The sequence below is a fragment of the Grus americana genome, chromosome Z (assembly GCF_028858705.1).
Source record: "Grus americana isolate bGruAme1 chromosome Z, bGruAme1.mat, whole genome shotgun sequence".
Classification (NCBI taxonomy): domain Eukaryota; kingdom Metazoa; phylum Chordata; class Aves; order Gruiformes; family Gruidae; genus Grus; species Grus americana.
The window spans coordinates 64,154,431-64,175,599 of record NC_072891.1 but is presented as its reverse complement, the minus strand read 5'-3'; the positions used below and the strand labels follow the sequence as shown (position 1 = coordinate 64,175,599).

Below are 21,169 nucleotides of genomic sequence, written 5' to 3'. Positions count from 1 at the left end.
ACCGTGTCCTGGGCTGCAACAAAAACAGCGTGACCAGCAGGTCAAGGGAGGTGATCCTGCCCCTCTACTCCGCTCTTGTGAGACCCCACCTGGAGTACTGCGTCCAGCTCTGGGGGCCCCAGTGCAGGAGGGACATGGAGCTGCTGGAGCGAGTCCAGAGGAGGGCCACGAAGCTGTTCAGAGGGCTGGAGCACCTCTCCTATGAGGACAGGCTGAGAGAGTTGGGATTGTTCAGCCTGGAGAAGAGAAGGCTCCGGGGAGATCTGATTGCGGCCTTCCAGTACCTGAAGGGGCCTACAGGAAAGCTGGAGAGGGACTGTTTATCAGGGAGTGTAGTGACAGGACAAGGGGTAATGGGTTTAAGCTGAAGGAGGGTCGATTTAGATGAGATGTTAGAAAGAAATTCTTTACTGTGAGGGTGGTGAGGCACTGGAACAGGTTGCCCAGAGAGGTTGTGGATGCCCCCTGCCTGGAAGTGTTCAAGGCCAGGTTGGATGGGGCTTTGGGCAATGTGGTCTAGTGGAGGGTGTCCCTGCCTGTGGCAGGGGGGTTGGAACTAGATGATCTTTGAGGTCCCTTCCAATCCAAACCATTCCATGATTCTATGATTCTAGTGACATTTCCAGAAAATTCTTATGCAGTGCCCTGGTCCTTTAAGGTGGAGAATATTAGCCATTTTTTTAAGGACAAACATTCCTACTACAATATTTTTCACAGCACACGTTCTGGTGGATCATTAACCAGAAGACACTGGTATCCTTATTCAGAGGCTCATCTGTGCTGGTAAAGTCTAGTAAGTTTAATTGGATCTTAAATGATTTGTAGATAAGCTGGAGTTACACTTTTTTTTTTTTTTTTTGGTGACCTTCCCTGAAATTGCACTGAAATTGCAGTGCAGCTGAATGGCTCTATGTAAATAAAGTTGAATTAGTGAATAATGAAGAAGCTGTATACTTGTATAGATGACCATTTTTTTTTTAAAAAAGTTACCTTCTCAGTATTGTTACCTTTTGTATGAACTTGGTGCAAGACATTCGCTTAGGATGGTGTGAAACATTGCTTAAATCTGTTGCAATAAAACTAGACAAAACCCATATAGATTTTAAAAGATTTCCTATAAATGAATATGGGGAGTTGCAAAACCAAGCAGATCCTTTGTTTGATGGATTGTTTTCTTGACTTGACTTTTCCGTTTTGTGCATGTTTCACTGTAAATGGTCTCAGTATGTGCTTCAAGTGTAAAAGCAGGTTATGACTTTGAAAATCAGTTTTACCCCTGCTATCTGTGTACCAAGAAGGAGTGTTCCCTATGCCGTGACAGATACAATTAGCTGCTGATGGTATGCCCATCCATTTTTTCTCATGGGAGCATGGACTCCATCAAATCTGCTTGACTGCTCTAGAGTGTGTGGAGAGGAAAACGTTCAGTCAAGAAGTACTCAATACCCAGTTCTCCCTTACTGATTAGGTAAAACTTTGGCCCTTTGATAGGTTTCTTGTTCAATTTTTCTGATTCCTAGCCCTCTTCCCCACTTCCTGACTGCTCAAAAGAGAGAAATTACATTTTTAGGAGGGAAATTAATTATATCATCTGCACAATTTAAGCAGGTGGGAAACCTGCAGAGTGCTCCACCACTTATGTTCTTTCACTAGATTAATCTTAGTTGTTACTTCAAGGTCAATAGGGGAAAGGTTGTTCAGAGAAGAATACAGGTTTTGACTGTCACATAGTTATGGTACCTCGTATGTCTTCAGTAAACTGGAAGATGATGAAACATTAGTTGGTGCATCAGACTCTTGAAATAATCACTTTGTTTTCTCTCTGTGTTTTAGGTATCAGTTTTTCTTGCAGGTCAAGCAAGATGTTTTACAGGGCCGTTTGCCTTGTCCAATGAACACTGCAGCACAGCTTGGAGCATATATAATTCAGTGTAAGTTCTGGTCAACTGAGAGCGTATTTCTTTTAATTCTGTATTGTGATTAATTTTAAGTGGTGACTGAAGACTTCCCTAACACTTCATGCATTCATTTCGAAACAGAACAAAACTAATATGAATTATTTCATCTAAAGAACTGTAAATAGATAACCATTCTTAACAAATAATATAGAAGCAATATAGAAGTTAATGTAAAGAAGAAACTGAAAAGTCAGTCTGAAGACCCTGCCAAACACTCTTCAACTTGCTGAGGAATACCTTATCATGTATTTATGACTTTGTGACTTACTCTGGATTATGTTTAGAGTATGACAGAACCTTCATAAGGAAGTTTACAGATTTGATGAACTATTGGCAGTCTCCAGCCAACAAAGTCTGTCAAATAAAAGATTCTTTCAAAAATTACATTATGTTAGTATGAATGTGCCTATGCTTGAAGGGAGGATGTGCTTTGACCTGAAGCAAAGAATTTTAATTCTATCTGTCATTTATCTGCATTCACCCATCAGAAGTTAGCTTTTCAGAAGTAGATGTTATATCCTGCATACTTGATAGAACTAGCAATCAATTAGAAAAGAGCTGTCTACCAGTTAGTTATTCCTTTCACATTACAGCTCAAGTTCTGTAGTTAAGCACAATTTGAAACCAAAAATCGTATGATGAGCCATGCTGGGACCTATATCTGTGATTTATTTTATGTTAAATTTAGCTTTCTCATGAGTTATATTTATTAAGCAAAGATTAGTTGCATTATTGGTATTCCAAGTGTGACTCAACAACACTTAATACAACATAAAAAATAGTCCTCATTTCATTTCCATTTTAGAATTACAAGGCAGAATAACTTGTGTATGAAATGGGAACGGGCATTATACAGAATTTCATGGTATGTTATATGTGTTTCCAAAAAGCTAAAATTTCAGGCAGTTTTTTATTTTTGTACAGTTATTTCTAAGTTCATTTTGCCATCTAAGAAATGTGACTTGTCATACTCTGAAAAACTGTTTGCAATGCACATTTCACTTTACTGGCATAGGTGCCTTCCCTGAAAAAATACTGCAAGTATGAAACAGGAAAATATGTAATGATGGTAACATCTTAATCATATTATGAGAAATGAGTAAAAAGAATAAATTCTTGTCCTTTAGTAATTTTGTAAGGTGGTTAGAGTACGAGGAGCTGTTGTTTTGGTGTAAAATGCTGTTCCTGTGATTCTAATCTCAGATATTCTGTTGGAAAACAATGAGGAAGCTCACGTGAGAGAGGAGAATTAAGACATGGCAAAGATTACATACAGTAGGTTAAAGTTAGTCCTGGCACCAGTAAGCATACATTCCCATTAACTCTATAAAAAGCTTTGTCATTTTATTTAGGGCTTGCAGTTGTTCAAAGTATATAAAGACACTTGAGAAATGTCTGTGTCAGATACCCAAAATATGAACCCAAAGCATCAGCACCAGGGTCAACAGCCTTTGCAAGGTGATGTGCCAGACCATGCTTTATTCTTTTCCAAACTGAGATGAAGTGCATTTGTGGGAATTCAGTAATAGCTGAGAAGCTCTGCTTCTGCAGTGATGGTGGTGGTATCTTTCCCAGTGGAGCTAGCAGCTGCAGAGATCTGGAGGAGGGTCCAAGGCCATGTAGTCTCCCAGAGTCCTCTACCCATGTCCTGCTCCAGCCACGGGCCCTGCTTTCACCATGCAGGTTGTGCCTGTGTGCCATCTTTGGTCTCTGGGCAGGTCCTGTCCTCAGCACATGAATTGTTTCATCCTTTCATGGCCAAAGACTGCACACTATTATAGTGGTGGTGGAAAAAAATCAGTACCCATGGCACAGTTTGCAGAATATACCAATTTTCCTATTGGGAATGCTGGAGTTGTTGCTGTTATAGTCATTTCTGTTCTTGTTCCTGCTATGGTCAAGGACCACATCAGTTTTACAGAGGTTTTCTAGAGAAACTTCTCAACATCTCTACTGAGCAGATTGCTATCTTGTTCTAGAAGCATCATTAAATTCTGGAAAGAAAGATGAGTTATTAGATAAGTCTTTTTCTTCTCGGCTCTTGATGCCTCCTTTTGGCTATGTTTTTGGCTTAGTGGGCATTGGATAGAAACTTTCCATTAAACTTTTCTCAGAGAAGCCCAGTCTAGACAGATTTTACTCATGGTTATTAAAAAATGGAAATACTAACTTTCACAGAGTTTCTCAGATAGATGCAATTAGAATTAAGATCTGTAGGAATGAATTCTGACCAAGGTGCATACTTATGTTGTAATTGCATGGTAACATGTAAACTGATGTGACTTACGTATTGAAATTCAAAGTTGTTTCAAAGAAAATTGTATCAGCTATTCTTTAGGTTATTTTCTTTAAGAAAATTCTTTTAAAAATTATTTTGATTTTGCAAGTGAATTTAATGTTCAGGAAATATATTGATTTTTTATTGGAAAATGAAGTCTTGTATTTCCTCACAAGAAATTACACCCTTAGAAGCGCATACCTCTAGGTGTCTCAGGATATTTGTCTCCATTCCCATTCCTACACTGACATTTATGTCAGGAGTTCCAGCAAGAATATGGATCAGTTCTGTCTGTCATATTACAGCTTATCATGAGGGTATTCCAAAAACTAGACTTTGTTTCTACACTTGTTTTACATCTGCTGCTAAATGATATGTGTCATCAAATTTCAACTTTGCTGGCTCAGACAAAATGATACCTAGTCCTGTAGAAGTGGTAGATTACCTATCAAAACCTCTAGCTCTTTGAATGTTCTGTTACTCTTTTAAAAAGATTGAAGACACTTTTTCTTGGATTTATGTGCACTATGTCTTTGAGTTTTTTCACTGACTGCATGGTAAATTGACAGCTGGAAAGAGGTGCATTGGCAAAAAATACGTGGATTATATAACATATTTTTTGGTTAACATAAAGCATTGAAAATAGGTGACCATTCTTTTCTTCTTGTGTTCTCTAGCTGAGCTGGGGGACTATGACCCGTATAAGCACACTGCAGGCTATGTCTCGGAGTACCGCTTTGTTCCAGACCAGAAGGAAGAGCTGGAGGATGCCATAGAGCGGATACACAAAACTCTGATGTAAGAATTCAGTTGGGAACTTGGCAGGCCACATCAGATTCAGAGATGCTTGGTAGATGGGGAAGGGAACAGTTTGTGGTGCAGAGTGGAGGTCTCTAGGCCTGAGGAAAGAGCACAGGGCATCCAGTTATGTCCCTCAGAGCAGAAAACTTTTTACGTATTTGGAGCTGTTCTTTTGGGAGCTGAGTAGGACAATAACTGGAAATACGATGTCTGTCAGGCCTAGGTATGGGTGTTTCAGAATCAGCAGTTTTAATAGAGCTCTTGTTTCCTCTTAGTTTTGTAGTGGAAAAGAATGAAATAAAAATCTGTGAGGTCAGTTGCCTGTTCCAGGACAGACTTCCTGCATAATTTTGGACAAATTGATTATTATGGCCATGCCTCAGTCTACTGTCTGTAAAATGGGGATAATATTTCTTTTCTTTGTACTGCCCTGTGCATTCAAGGGAACTGTTAGGACAAAACCACTTTTAATCTAATAATGTACAGCACTTGATACAACGAAGCCTCTATTTTCTTGCCAGATCCTTAGCTGGGGTAATGAAGGAGTGCTTGTAGCAACCTGCATGAATCTTTGTGGGAGCAGCTCATATTGCAGGAGGTACCAGGAAAGCAGTTAGTATGCCCATGGTTTAAGCGATAATCTCAGTTGCAACATCTCCATGAATTAAAGAGACAGTTTGGTTTTATAAGCATAAAGTCCTTTAATTTTATTAACCAACATATCTTGCATAAAACATATTGGCAGTGATCTATATAATGGATTCCACTCTAAGGAAGAATTTATGATTTGTAAGTAAAAAAGCAAGCACCTAGAAACAGTCTCATCAGGCAGCACTGAATAACACAGGGCATTCAAAGTCCTAGTTTCTGGACAAAAATCAAACAAATTCCAAAACTTTGCATGAGACCTTTAAGCAGTGGGAACACAGGGTATCTGGTGGGCCTCAAAATAATTTTGGTTTAAACTGAACAAGGCACTACAGAAGTTCAAAGGCATTGAAACTCTACCTGGTAACATTTCTTATGTACGAGAAGGCAGAAGGAAGCTAGAGTTATGGTACTTGGAAGGGGCAACTGTTGAAGAGATTGCAGGAGGAGAATATTAGACACACTGCAGACAGGACAAAGGAGAACTGCAGAGATCTGAAACATGTATGTCAACAGACGTGGGAGATTCATGCAATCTCAACCTTCACAAATTTGGAAGAGTCAGATTCATTTTTATAATAGAGACTGCCAAACTTTAATTCTCCATCTTCCAGTTACTGGAATAAAACATGTGAGTTGTACTATCGTTGACATTCTGGATAATCTCTGCCTGATGGTGGATCTCAAGATACTGCTTTCGGAGTCAGCTCATTTTCTGTCAGACTGCAGTTTGTACATACAATGCCTTCCCTTGATTACTTGTCAACAGACTGGGAAGCAAAACTGCAATAAGGACAACCAGGAGTTGGAGTGCCCAACAGATAAGCAAAGCAAGATAAGAACTAATAACCTCTGGCCCCGTTGGTTCTGTCAGTGCTTGAGAGAGGAAAACCAGCACCAACATAGAGAGAAAAACATAGCAATCTGATAGGGAAGTTGGAGCAAAGAACATAGTTTCCAGTAAAGACAGTAAAGCTAGAAAGTGATCTTGTGTGAATATGTCTTAAATACTAGATGCATTTGCAGCAGGTGCGTAGTCTTATTAAAGAGGAGATTTAACTGTCTCTAGGCATACAAAAAATGTAAAAAAATCCCCTGCAATTCACAGCCATTTTTTGTCCCATTTACTCATTTTTAGAAATGGCCTTCTATGTATGAAGTACTTTCAGTGAGATTAGTTTTAGACTGAAGTACTCCTGGTGCATGATTAACACAAGTGGAACCACCAGTCACTTTGTGAAAGCACTGGGAGTCAGAAAGATTTAGCTTCCCAACCTGCTGTTCCAAATATTAGACCACAGGGCCTTCAAAAATGCACAACGTGAAATTGGTTTTGAAAATAAAGCATATGCCAGAAGTTCAACCTACATAAAGCCAAAATAAACATTTACTTGCTTGTCTCCAAGTTCATTTTCCTGGTAAGTATAAAGAAGCTTGTTCTAACAAATCCAAATTAGGTTCAATTGTGATATAACAATTTATTAAGATCAGAGCAGTAAGAAATATTTTATGAGTATGTTCATCATACCCCTTGTCAAAGTAATGTAAAGATAATCAGAGCTAGCCATCTTGTATGTAGGTCTAGATTTCTTGATTCTCTTGCTATAATGAAGCCACAGTCTGGATAAAGGCTAAGTAATTTCTTGCCTGTAGTTTTGCATGTTAGTGTTATTTGTGCCTTGTTGAATGAGAATAGGTATTGACTCAGAGACACAGCTGTTCTCTTTGAAAATTTCTGTAATTGGAGTCTCTGCCAGTTGCCACACTGACCTGAGTGTTCTCTTTCAGGGAAGAGAGTCTCTTGTTCAATAATTATTTCTATGTGGTTGCCTGACTGCTCTGTAGTAATTGATGCATTACAGAGAACCTTACTAGAGGTCCTTTTGTGAAGTAAAAAAAGTACTGTTTTTCCTGTTCCAGAGATTGGAAGCTGAGGCACAGAGAGTTTGTTTGGTTCAACATCACAGAGGTTGTGTTTGAGAAATGAAACTTGAGATGAATTGCTATGTACCAGGCCACTGATACTAAGCAACCTTCATTCCTCTCACAAGCTTCTGTAGTCATTAGTGTAGTAAATCAGATTAAGATCCATTTGCCTCAAAAAGTTTATAACCTTGAAGATGAAATTCAGAAGCCTGGGGAACAGAGGTTGCAAAGAGGAGTCATAACTGTCCTAACACTCTTTCTAGTGTTTTTATATGCTTACTGATACAGACCTCTGATACTCTTTTACTGCTTGGCTGCAGTTAGGTGTCAGGGATTTAGCAGCATCAGAAAAGAGAGTGAAACTAAGATGTGCTCATTGCTAGTGCAGCCTGACTGTCATTATCACCACTGCCAGCATTGACTTCTGCACAGGTGACAGTGTTCTCTTTAGTTAAGATGTTGGAAGCTAGAATGGCTGAGGGCATATCTCAAATTGTTTCACCTACCAGTTACGTTTTAGGGACAGGTTTGTAATATGGTTTAGAAGATGTTTATCCTTTCTGAAGCTCAGCATGGAAGCACAGGGGTTTTTTGCAAGACAGCTGTGGCACTGCATTTACCTTGCTTCTGCTAGTTATGTCCAGATAAATGATTTTTGGTTGCAGGTTATCTCTCAGGTTTTTACATGGCACGATAGCTATTCAGGGATTCATTCAGGCTGCAGTTTTTTGAGCAAGTTTCAAAATCAAGTAAGGGGAGGGAAGTCAGCTGGGGGTGCGTGTGTGTGTGTTTCTGTCTGCATCAAGTCTCTGCAGCCTGTCTACTGTGATTGTTGTCCCATCGATAAACCAGCATGACAATCCCAAGGTCAGATAGCCGGGTGAGGTGACCTTATGTTGTCATGCACATCTGGAGGAGCAAGCAGTGGCTTCAGGGCTTGGATGTGAGGAAGCAGACACTCATGCTGCTGGAGGAGGGATAAGATCCCTCAGTGCAAATGGGAGACCTTGTATTGGCCCTCCGACATTGCCTGTCCAACACTGCAGCAGATCTGGGACTAACTGATACTCGGCAAGTCAGCTCTTGGTGTATTTTGAATCGACATCAGATGCTGTCAGTGGTGCATAAGGAAAGATAGAATGCCCTCATAGTTAGCTTTGAGAGTAGCTTTCAATATTGCTTAGGGCACTCAAGTGTTCTTTGTCCATCTAAACAAGTAGTGCATGTCAGCTGCACGGCTCTTACGTTGCCTGCTCTGTCATTGCCAACTGCAAACACTGTTTTAGTTTGGGGGTTTATTGTCAGGTTGTATGATGCTGGTGAGAGTTTGTGTTTTCATACATGATAAAACTGGAACAGTTACCCTTTGTAATGGGGGGAATTATTTCAGTCCTGATATTCCTGTCTCCCCTTCACGTTCTCTTTTCCATCTGCATTTGGGAGGACTTCCTCCTCCTGCTTCCATCTGTTTCCTTCAGAAGCTCCAGCTCACATCTTTACTTCCTTTAATATTTTTGCAAATGCATTTTCTTATAAATTATATGTTATTGTGAAAATATTTGTACATGCACACACACTTACTTGACACTTGAGCCTTTTGGTACTTTCAGAGACAGGTGAGAATAGTAGGGTAAGCACATCAGCATTTTTCTAAGTATGATCAGTAAGGAAACACTAACAGCAGTATTTAAATTGGTATTGGATTTTAGCACTAATTCAGTAATGAGGTAATCCACTTTGCTCAGGACAGATATTTAGCCTGCCTGCGAACTCAGGAAGACAATACTGCTTCAGTGAGCATTTTGCTTACATTTCTGAGAGCTGCCAACAAGATTTAAAAAGAAAAAAATCAAGCTGTGGAGTAAATTTTTATAGCAGAAGTGGATAAAAGACATGTCAGATGTGACAATGCTGATGTGCTGAATACCCAGTGTTCTGCATATTCTGAATACAGAGATGAATCTCAGATCTACTGGGAAGTCATGCTCTTGAAGAAAGGGATTTGTCTTGCAAGCTTCAGGTCTGCTGCTTTTCTAGGAGTCCTTGGTAAGAAGGGCTAACACCTGAAACAGTATCTGTGCTGCTATGTGGATAAGATGGGCTGCTTCAGCCCATCTCCCAGATACAAAGGTGGCATTTTAAGTACCTGTGCTATTGCGTTCATCTTGGCACTGCTGTTTCATGTCTTTCGTGTTTGATGTGGTTTTTACCTCGTCAGGCGTAACACAAAGTTGGGAAAAGCTGGAAAGTAGCTGCTAGGCTGGAGAGAATGGGGAGACAAGAAGCGAGAATGTGCATATTGCAGGACTTTTCCAGGTCTTGAGTCAAAATGTTGAGCTCTGCTTCACACCTTGAATTTGAAAGGTAGCAAACGCAATGTATTTCCCCAAGAGAACAATCACAGGGTGAAGCAGGAGATGCATCTTTTTGAGTTGATGTTTTCACAAGATGTGCTGTACTTTCCTAATAACAATCCAGTAGGTTTCACAGAAGTATTAAAAAAGAGTGAAGATGAAAATGCAGCTTGTTACTCAGGCTTGAAAAAGGGTGTCTTGCTCTTGTATCAACAGCAGTTATTAAGGGAAGAACAAATTAGATTCTGAGGATAAGTCTGCTGAAGGCTTTGAATTTATTTAGTCATTTTGTTCTTTAAAAAAAAAAAATCCTTCATCAGTGATATCAAATATGTGCCTAGTAGCCAGTTTTCCCCCCTCCCCCAGTTTTCCCCTATTTTTTCCTACCAACGTGCAGCCTATGGTAGTTTTTAACTGATGAACTGGTATTTGCAGATAGTAAGGGAAGCTGGATCTTTTGAACTGGTAATCTCTTGAGACAGACTCCAGACTTTGTTTTCACAGTAGCAGACTTGGGTATTACCAGTTGGTGTGACTTCCTGTAGGCGAGTTTTCATGAAGACAGAAGTATTTTATCTGAAGTCATGAACCCTATTTTTAGACATCCCTTGTAACTTCTGCTATGGGGAAATAGTACCCCAGTCAGTCATTCCATTCCTGCTTTATTAATAATCAGGTAGTTGTTGGAAAAAAAGTTATTTTGCATATTCAAGCCTAAAAATGGAATGTCTGAAGTGTGTTTGTGACAGCAGGGAAAAGACTAGCCACTGTAGTAGGCATAGATTGTATATATGATAGCATCTATCTGTGGCAGGATCTGAGAGCAGAGAGGTCAGTAGAAGTTTGTGCTACTGTCCAATCTGACTTGGAGCAAGCAGTAGTACAGTGCTGAAAGGGTAATGGTGGTCTAAACAAAGGGTAGGAAGGGTTGTATACCTGTCCAGCAAACTGTATTTATTAATATGATCTATTTTAATATGTTGACTGGAAGTGCAAAATTGTTACACAGAAATTTGTTTACAGGGGTCAACTTCCTGCTGAGGCAGAAGTGAACTACTTAGGGGTAGCCAAATCCCTGGAAATGTATGGAGTGGACCTCCATCCTGTTTATGTAAGTATTGTTTAAATATTTTGACCTTGATAACAATAAAGAAAAATGTTCATGTACTGCTGTGGGAGAGAGTATTTATATAGTTTAGTTGCCACAGAATAACTTGAAAGGAAACACTGTACTTAAGAAATGCAAAGGAAGACATATTTACAGGCTGAGGGGATTTAGTCATTCATATATACAGAAGCCTAATGGTTTTTAGATGAAAGGCTGTGATTGTATTACACCTATAAAAGACAATCAATTATACTCTGGAAAAAACAATTCGGATAAATAAGTAGTAGTTAGTGCAAGTATCAGGAGAGATGAGAGAGGGTTATAACCTTTTTCTTTGACACAAGAATTTGCACATTATTCTTGTGTAAATAACAGCAAGTGTGTCCTAAAACCTTTTCAATACCATTGCAAAAACAAGGATGGGGTAGCAGCATGTCTGGCTTTTTTTAATATTCGTTGTGAAGGTTTTGCTAAAGATCCGGAGTGCTTTTCCAGCTTTTCCTCTGCTATATTATGCAGCATTGCAAGTTGTATTGCCTCAGCAAAAGCCTCCACTTCTTTTGTAAAACAGCATGTATGTTGGGATTGGATCCAAGTCATCACCTGGAGGCTATGTGCTCCTGGTGGAAACATCATTCTATCTTGTTTAATAATTGCGCTTGTGGCAGGTTTTTCTGAATAAAAGAAAATCAGCAGTTCAAATGGGGAGTTGTAATGTAGATAGTTCACTGAGTTAGATGTCAGTACTTTGTAAAATTACTTGAAAGAAAATAAAGAAATCAAGATATTACCAGAAGATTAAGTATGTATTTCCTGCTGAAAATTGTGTAGCCTGCAATACAAAGTATTTTTTAATGCACCCTGTGGCTTAATTGTATTCATATCCCATGCTCCGTGCCCCTCCCACCCATGGAAAGCTGGGGGAGTTACTAGAACAAGATTCAACATGATCCAACAAAATCATGTTAAATTAGCAGAGCCTGGAATTTTTTTTTTTCTCTTAGCTTGCTTTTGCTGTGCAATGAGATCCCTGCCTGGGTAATGAGGGGTGAGTTGTAATATGCCCAAGTTTAACCCATGGATATCATAATTTCTATTTATATTACAACAGCAACAGAAGCCCTCATTTGAGACTGAAGATGCACGTATTAAGAGATGTAGTTCTTTTCCTCACTTGGTCATATTAAAAGTAGAGCTGTCTTTAGCAGTTTGTTCACTGGGGAGCACAGGCAGAGCTTGCAGAGGTGTGCTTGGGCTTTCTCACATCAGTAGTCACACAGAAGGATACTTTCTGTGGTCAGTCCGTTTCACAGTTGCTATTTTTTGCGGTTCATGCTGTGCTGGTTTAGAGCTTGCAGGGCTCTTCCTCGTTGCCTCAAGTAGGCCAATGAACAAGCTTTTGCATCTTTCTTTTAACCTCACGCACTAAGGTTTGCGCTCTTCCAAGTGTAGGGCACATCTGATTTTGGTTACTGACCATAAATTGGGGAGTCAGTGGCCTTCTGCCACTTGCACCAAGGTTTTCACCCTGTTCTCTCTCAATGCAGTTTGCGATTTGGATACTGACCTCAGGAACGGTTTCCTTTGGAGGAGATGATGCATGCGACTGTTCCTTGCGTGTCGCTACCCCTTCTGAACAAAAAAATACTCTGAATCTCTCAAAGGGGCTACTTCACTTGGTAGCAGTACGCAGGTGATGATAGTACTTCAGGAGGCAGAAGGCAGCTGTGAGGTTATATTATAGTAGAATGGGTCAGAAAATCACTATTTACCTACAGCTGAAAGTTACTTGTCTGTTGCATTCATGTTTGAATAAAGAGTTTAGTTTCTGAGTTTTGGCCATTTGCCAGATAGCTGAAAGTAATTCCTTAGGGAAAAAAGTTATTTTTGCTTTTCACCATGGCATGTGGAATATCCCATTCTTTCCCTCACTGCCATTCTTTCTCACCTCTTTGCTTCTATGCTTAAAACTTTTCATATAGGAGTTTTTGTTAATAGATCAAGTACTATTTTTCCATTTGCAGGGAGAGTGAAACAGTATGCTCAAGTCAGTCATCAGGCTGATTTCCTCACTAGATCTTACTGCTACAGTGATACAACTTGCAACTGAATGAATGACGTACATTTTTATTTTCTAGGGTGAAAACAAATCTGAATATTTTTTAGGATTAACACCTATAGGAGTTGTTGTCTACAAGAATAAAAAACAAGTAGGAAAATATTTCTGGTATGTATAATTTAAATGTGCAGTCTGTGCTAAAACAATAACAATGTTGCATGGAAATGTATGGTTTGTGATATATATTTGAAAGGTTAATTGTATCAATAAAAAAAAAGTATACTTGGAATTCCTAATCTTTGTCTGAATTATACAGATTTTAAATTCTTGGATAATCCAGGTATTGAAAGAATTAGTTCACCTTTACCATACTCATGCTGAAATGTTTCAATACTGTTAATTTTCTGTTGATATATGGTACGTACCTGAAAAAATATTCTGCCTGTGAATTCCTTTTTCTCTTTGTATGTAAATATATACAACTTTATATTTTATTATGTGTGAAATTAAAATCTTACGAGATTCTGTCTATCCTTTTTTCCAATATTACAGGCCTAGGATTACAAAAGTTCACTTCAAGGAAACACAGTTTGAACTTAGAGTCCTGGGAAAAGACGTAAGTTTTTATTTAAGCCTGAAAGAAAAAAAAAAAGGTAATCTCAGGTCTAATGAAATGGGAAATTTTGTGTGACTATCAAAGTCTAATTTAATTTATTGAAATTTACTGCAAGAAGCCATCAAAGTAAAATTAATTTTATTGATAGTTACTGCAAGAAAATTACCTTATCCTCAAGTGTAGTATGTTCCTGATGGTGCTTGTAGTTTTATTAAAGAAAGAGGAGGGAGAAAGATTATCTGTCCACGTTTTGCAGACAAGGGGAGAGAACTTCAGCAAACCAGTACCGAAGTATGAATTTTATAACAAACCTTTATAATTTTACATTGTGTTCTGTAAATTAGAGTAGACTACTTCTGCAGTGCCTTGTTTATGAGCTTACACAGTGCTTTTAAACTAGGCTAAGTATTCAGGGAAAGCTAATACTAACCGAAATGTGGATGGAGAAAAACTCACAAAGGTGTTAGGCACAAGTAATTTTTTAGCTTGGAAACAAGCAGCCGCATAATATAGCTCGAAACCCATTTCTTTAACTTCATTATGCTGTTAGACCATTTGAGAGATAGTTGGTTCCAGTGGAGCGATGATAGCAGGTTGATAGCAAGACAAGAGGTTTTCAGATAGAGTCAGTGGGAAAAAACAATATTTATCACCTATGAAGCATGTGGGGCAGGGGGAGGAAGAGGACAGTGTTGAGGATGTAGAGAAAATTATGAAGTGTAATAAAATGAATAGTTGCACTGAGTCTGTGATTTTTGGTATCTGGTTGAGTTATACATTTAGTTTGCTGAGTTATTTTTTGAAAATACTTTGTATGTCTCTTTGGAATACCAGGACTGAAGGCTTATAGTTTTGAAGATGTATTAACCTCCTGGCAGTATTCTCCTTTACTGAATATCTTCATTCATCTATGTAGTCGTTAGACTCATCCATGATTTTTCCATGAGGCCATTTGGTATGTTTGGTACATTCTGGGAAATGTAAATGTACCAGGGAATGGTTGTCTTGGTTCTGTCATGGACAGCATTTCTTTTGCCTCTGCAGATGTATTGGCAAGTTCTGCTTTTGTTACTCCCCAGTAGTTTGTTTCTGTTTTGTGTGGTGATCTATGGGAAGTTTATTTCGGATGGTGTGTTTGTTGAAATCAGAGAGCTGTTTGAAGGCTGGGGAAGGGTTGGAAAAACTTTCCTCAATGTTTCATGTGAAGGGTGAATGCCTGTTCATGTATAAACAAGTCCGAGTTTGAGTTAGCGTGAATTGCATTGAAGTGATGCTGTAGTTTCTGTTGGATGCCACATATGTATAGTTTTTGTCTGATCCATGTGGAATTGCAGAGGTTTAAAATGCTGAGCAGAAAACCTGGAAGCTTTGGAAAACATGCTTAAGTTGAGACTGTGAATGTTGATGGCTGGTGAGTACTTACTGCTGTGATCATAAGGCAAACACTTTGACAGCACTTGGTAATTTCAAGTCTCAACAGGTACTTTTAGGAAATTGTTCAAGAGAACAGTAAGTATAAGGGTGTGTACCATCATTAAAATCTCCTTTGCAACTAATACTCATTTGAAGTGTTTCTGCAGCGCCTCATATCCTAACAAGATCAGGAAAGGCCAAAATGCCCCAGAAAAATCTTCTTCTCCCTTCTTTTTAAACATTCTGGTGGTGTTACTTTGAAGAAAATTATGTGTTGGAATAAGTAAACAGTATCCTTACTCTCTGGATTAAAGCTGCCACAACAATTTATGCTGTTCTGTACCCAGAGGTGGAAAAGCTCGTCAGTGTATTTATACAACTGTTCCAATATTCATCAAAAAATTCACCAATTTCTTTTATTCCTCTGGTTTTTGGAATAAACGCTATCACTTTATCCTTCCATGGGACATGAGTTTGCAGTATGTGATAGGAGAGTAAATCCATTTTTACTTTATTCTGCCTCCCGGGTTATCACTTTGTGGCCCAGGGAATTAATACCTGCCTTGTTTCAGATGTAGTATAACATGCCTGGAATCTGTTACGTGTTTCCAGTTAGTTGAATGCCAGAAAAGATTCAAGAAGAGAAGAAATAATGGAGACTTTCCCAAGTATTAGAGCTTTCTGGCATATAGTGAAGGAGTTTAACATCACATATTAAGAAGAGCAGATTATTTCTGAGTAGATTGGTGCTTCGTGTGAATCACATTTTCCATATTGTAGTGAAGACTCTGTGCAGACTGGATTTTGGTTCATGTTTCCACACATTAGCTAGCTACCTTTATTCACACTGATGGGGACCTTTCATGGGTACACCTGCTCATCCAGAGGAAGCTGTTAGTGCTTTTAGTATTGATGAATACTGCACAGTGTTACTTGTGGTAACTTCTTTGTTCTCCTTTTCAATAAATTTGTCTGAGCTTTTTTTAAACCTACCTAAAGAATTTGAATATGTATTTCCCACTAAAGGGGTGGAAGTGGACATCTGATCTCCTTGACAGATGGCAGACATGGCAGTCTAAATGTACAGGTCCATGTTCTTAGGCTACCTAAAACCTACGCTGTGGGGTGCCTGTGTCAGACCTATTTATGGCCGCTGAGTTTGTTGTTTACATTGTTTCACTTTTCATAAACTTGATGATTTACTGAGCAGAAGATATTTATGCTTACTTTCTTATAATAAAGTGCCTCGTCTTTCCTTTTTTGTAGTATAATCTCTTGTACTTCTTCATATCTCTTCCATGAGACCATTTTCTGTATATTTAATTTCTGTATATTTTTTCTGCATACCTATTGCTATTGTATGCAAGCATGACCGTCAGTATTTTGGGTTTATCTTTCAGTACTTTGCTTGTATTATATATTTTCTCCCTAAGGGTATTGTCTCTTTATGAACAAAATACTACCCTTAATATTTGGCCATCTGTGACTTATCCTGACATGTGAGACTAATGACCTGGACCAGCTAACAGAAACTCTTTTTCAGTGGTGTTATTCATTGAATCAGTATCTCATTGTACCTCCGAGCGGACCCATGCTGTCAATTCTGAGCTAGAAACATGTTGGGCTTTCTGTGAAACCTCTAAGTATCAGCATGAAATTAGGAACCCTTCCCCTGAGAGGACTGCATAGAAGGATTCCCTGAACACAACAAACAATCACAAAGAATTTTTGAAGATGAGAAAAGTTTATTTTTGCACAGTTTCTTTTAAGAAAACTGAGAGATCCGTCTGATGCCTGTGCACAATTCGTGGTAGCATAGATATCTGTTGAGCAAGCTTTCTGGAAATGATCCAGCAATACAGGTGGCTGCCAAAGGCCCCCCTGATGGAGCAAAATGGAGCCTAATCACATTGGATGCACTGTGTGGAAGTGAATAATCAAAGGGGTACACAGCACACCTCCTGTGCTTTCCCCGTGTGAGGAACACAGCTTGCTTCCTCGATTTCTCTCTCAACTAAAGACATGAAACAAAACAGAGAAAAACATGCTTTGTAGATTGTGTAGGCTGGGAATGTAAATGTAATAATATACAGGAGTGAGAGATGTGGAGCTTTTTTGCCTGTAGGTACCAACTACTTTAGTGCTGTTCCCCACAACCCCATACTGTTTTCTGCAACAGCGCCTTTTACTTTGGTTGCACTGTGTCTGAACATGCAAGTGAGTGATTTCACTCCTTCTCAGAGTTTATGCAAAGCTTCTGTAGTTCTTACTTTTCATGTTTCTCTTTCACCAAACCAGAAACTGTCGAATGTGCAAAACTCTTGTTTTCATTATTTTTTTTGTAAGAGAAGGGTCTTTTGGAAGTCTGAAATTTTTGTTTCAAGGGATTTTGAAATTTGGGTTGTTTCAAGTCAGAACAAACCCCCAAACTGTGCAATTAAAAATGATTTACACATTTTCAAGACATGCCTTCCTCTGCAGTCTTGCTTAGTCAAATGAAGAGACCCAGCTTAGCTGAATTCATAAGATGAAGTTGGTAAAGACTTTTTTCAGGAGCAATACCAACCACTGACACAAGCTAGAGGAACTTCAGGGCAGTTCTGAAGCACATAATGCTCCTCATTCTGGTGGCTGAAACTTGTCTAAATACAAGATTTTTGTGTTCTTTTAAATAGTCTCAGAAAACCCTGGAAATATGCTTTATTTTTTTAATCTACTTTTTATAAATGTCAGAAGTCTGAAAAACAGTTACATTAATAAGGTAGTCCAGCTATACCCTTTCTTGCCCTGTCACACGCTATATTCTTTCTTGAGTTACAAGTTCTAGGCAGGAACTTTTAATTTGATTTATTCCTTTTGCAGTTTCGTGGGAAGATTGATCAGGGTTTGGAGAGATGTTCCTCCTATTGTAAAGTCCACTTTAGCTTAGATTTCAATTACAGACAAAAGTAGCATTTTGATCTTTATTGTGGTTTACGAATTACAAATGACTTGTATCATTTGCATTTGCCCCACTTAAGCCAGAGTGGTAGTGGAGGGTGGAGGTGAGCAAGCACAGCAGTGTTATATGTCATATATGGGGTCTTTTTGCCTTTTCTTAACCACTTTCTGAGCCATTGCAAAGGCTTGATAGCAAAATCTTCAGTAATGAACATTTTTGAAGGAGAACTAGGATTAAAATTCCCGAATAAACTCAAATTAATTGCCACTAAGGTGCTACTGTCAGCGGTTTTTTTTTTTTTGGTAAGTTCTTCTTTGGTCTTTTTTTTTAATTGGTATAAGACGAGGCTGAGATACGTTTGTTTCAATCTCGACATGCTTTATACAAATTGGCACAGCATTATTAGTTCCTGACTTGTATAATGTTCTTAAAGATTGACCTTGTGTAACCAGTAATAATACATTGTCTGTTACATAAGCTATGATTGGTATGCATTATGTAAATATATAAAACCAGAATATTTCCTACTGGAGTTAACGATTGTATCCAGGTATGTGCCTAACCTGGCAAAGAATAATGTTGGGGAGCAGTAGCTTCAGAGGTAGTGTTAATATTTCTGTTACATGTATATACAGGTGTATTACATGTACATGCAGCATGCTCTGTAATGGGGCAAGATCCCTCCTTATGCTGTATTCATATTCAGTGCAGCTAAGCAGAGTGGTGTGTGTGCTGGCAGGGTTCCTTACTTTGGTTTGGGTTTTCCTTCATTGTTGGAGCCTGGATTGGTGGGAACCAATGTGTCTTGTCATAAATTGTAGCAGCTAAAGCCTGATCTGAGTCAATGGGTTTTCAAAATGTTTTTGATCTGTGGATGGGTGCAGTGCTCCATGGAATGGGTGTAAGTCTACTGACAGTGGCCCTCTTATCTTTGGAGTAATCCATGAACTTCACAAATGAGGGATCTTCTGGACCCCAGAGGGAAGAACTGTCATTTTAAGTGTGTGTCTTCTCTTCCAGGCGGACTTGAGCTTGCCCTGCCTGGGCACTGAGCTAGCTGGCCGCAAAGCAGCTCTGAGCTTGAAAGCTGTGTAATCACGCCAGTGTGGCAGAGCAAGCCAGGAGCTGCTTGCAAAGGGCAGTGTGGGCACTCCTGAACTAGCATGTCAATTCTAGCAGTTCCAGAGGCATTTTGTGGTTAAGAAGAGTAATGACCCCTCTGACTTGTCTGCACTGAAGGCATTAGTAACATCCTTTCAGTCTTTCAGTTAAGTGTGTCTGTGGGTATGGTGGAGGGCTGTACTGATTACCAGCTGTTTACTGGAAATCTCAAAGGCCCTGCCAGACCAGTCTCCTGGCTGATTTGAGAGGCAGCATAAAACAGATAAGGGCTTTGGCTACATGTTTCAGTGCCTGTTTGTTTATAAGCTCATAGTGTAGTCAAGAGGTAGTCAAAGAGCTCAACAAGTAGATACTGCTGCCAGGGGTATGCCTGTCCTTTTGCAGCCTCTGGCCATGCAGCCTTGCCTCCTCCCTTGCCAGTGCAAGTCACAGATGTGATCAAAAGTCACCGTACAAAAATAAGTGGTTTTCTGCTTGTTTGGTGAGCAGAAATGGCTTCCTGAAAGAATAGACAAGCACGAAAGCTGGTTCAAAGGAGAGAGGAGATGTTCAGAGTATGCAGACAACCAGGACCACTCTGGAAGCAGTGAGCCATCATGGTTTATGATACCTCACCTTTAGTACACTGGGCACTCCAAAAGCAACAGGATGAGTAGGGAGTAACTTCTGAGGCACACTGAGTGAGTTTGGAATTGTCATTTCCTATAAGCCATTAATAAAAACACAATAGGTCTTTGTTTCTTTTGGTTCAGATAGACAAGAAAAATAAGAAAAACCCAGCTAATTCTCACGACCTGTAGGAAATTGCAGTTGTTCAAGATGCTAAAAATGTTGCCTTTTATTGGTAACAAAAAGTTCATGATGTTAACAGGTAAGGTCATCCTTGCTTTACCTGTACAAATCAATTTATTCTGTTAGGGGAGGATTAAACCTGGAAGATATTACTGCCTTCAGTACTACTTAATTTTACATATGCATTTATAAATTGTGAGGGTAATCACAGTACTCTTGCAAACCTTAAAAAATCTTAAAAAGTATATGGAGGAAGCCCTAAATCTAGATAAGCTGTATGCAGTGTCATATTGGACTTAGTTGCAATGTTACTGAATCCTTTGCAGAAAAAATGAAAAATGGTGAAAGAATTATGACTTGTCTCCTCTGTGTTGGTGAAAAACCTTGGAGATGAACATTTTAGGCTTTCTTTCTCTCTAGAAAATTTAACTGTGCTATTTGACTTATTACAAGCACCCATTCTGAGGCAATAGTTTTCAGACATGCGCTTTTCCTTCACATTCAAATAAATAAACCTCAGTGTGTCATTAGAAAGTTTGTTGGTCTGTCCCCTGATTTTCAGGCAGTTGTTTCATTTTCCAGATCTGAATTCCGTAACTTGTTGATAAGTTAGATCTATAGGGCTATGCTGTTTTTCTCCTGAGTGCCTTTGATTGCTGCATACGAAGTATAGATGTCTCAGCACATAGTTAACAATCAAAATTTTTTCCTTACCAGCTGAGATGAGCTTTCTTCCACCTTAGAAAATAATGCCTTCAAATGCTGGAATCAGTAATGTTTGCTGGTCGAATCTTTAAATCATATGGCAATATAGCTATACCGTCCCTCTTTTTAGTCATGTACTGATTTTCATGTGTTATGTACCTTTTGTTCTACATATGGGAAAGTTCAAAAACTTTAACTTAGAAGAAAAAATGGACAAGTAGAACCTTTTCCCTGATGGGAATCTTTCCCTGAATTCCAGTGGCATTTGAACAGGGCTAACAGTAAGATATGGCAGAAATACCTTATTTTAAAAAGTCTCTCTAAAAAAATCCAAAACACCCCTGGTTTCTCTCTGCCTCTCCCTTCCCCCGACCCTCTGAGGTTATGTAATTAAATAAATTTAAGTGCCACAGACGATTCTTTGCCAAAAAGTACAATTTAGGAGTGG

General features: G+C 39.0%; 1 protein-coding gene across 3 annotated transcripts in view; it reads left to right on the top strand.

The window, feature by feature from the left end:
* Positions 1-21,169, top strand: part of EPB41L4A (erythrocyte membrane protein band 4.1 like 4A) — a 144,258-nt gene that overhangs the window by 69,509 nt on the left and 53,580 nt on the right. For all 3 annotated transcript variants that reach the window (XM_054810160.1, XM_054810158.1, XM_054810159.1), the window contains exons 6-10: positions 1,834-1,931; positions 4,914-5,034; positions 10,989-11,076; positions 13,212-13,300; positions 13,685-13,748. In XM_054810160.1, the coding sequence (XP_054666135.1) occupies positions 1,834-1,931; positions 4,914-5,034; positions 10,989-11,076; positions 13,212-13,300; positions 13,685-13,748 (460 nt within the window). The remainder of the gene's footprint in view (positions 1-1,833; positions 1,932-4,913; positions 5,035-10,988; positions 11,077-13,211; positions 13,301-13,684; positions 13,749-21,169) is intronic.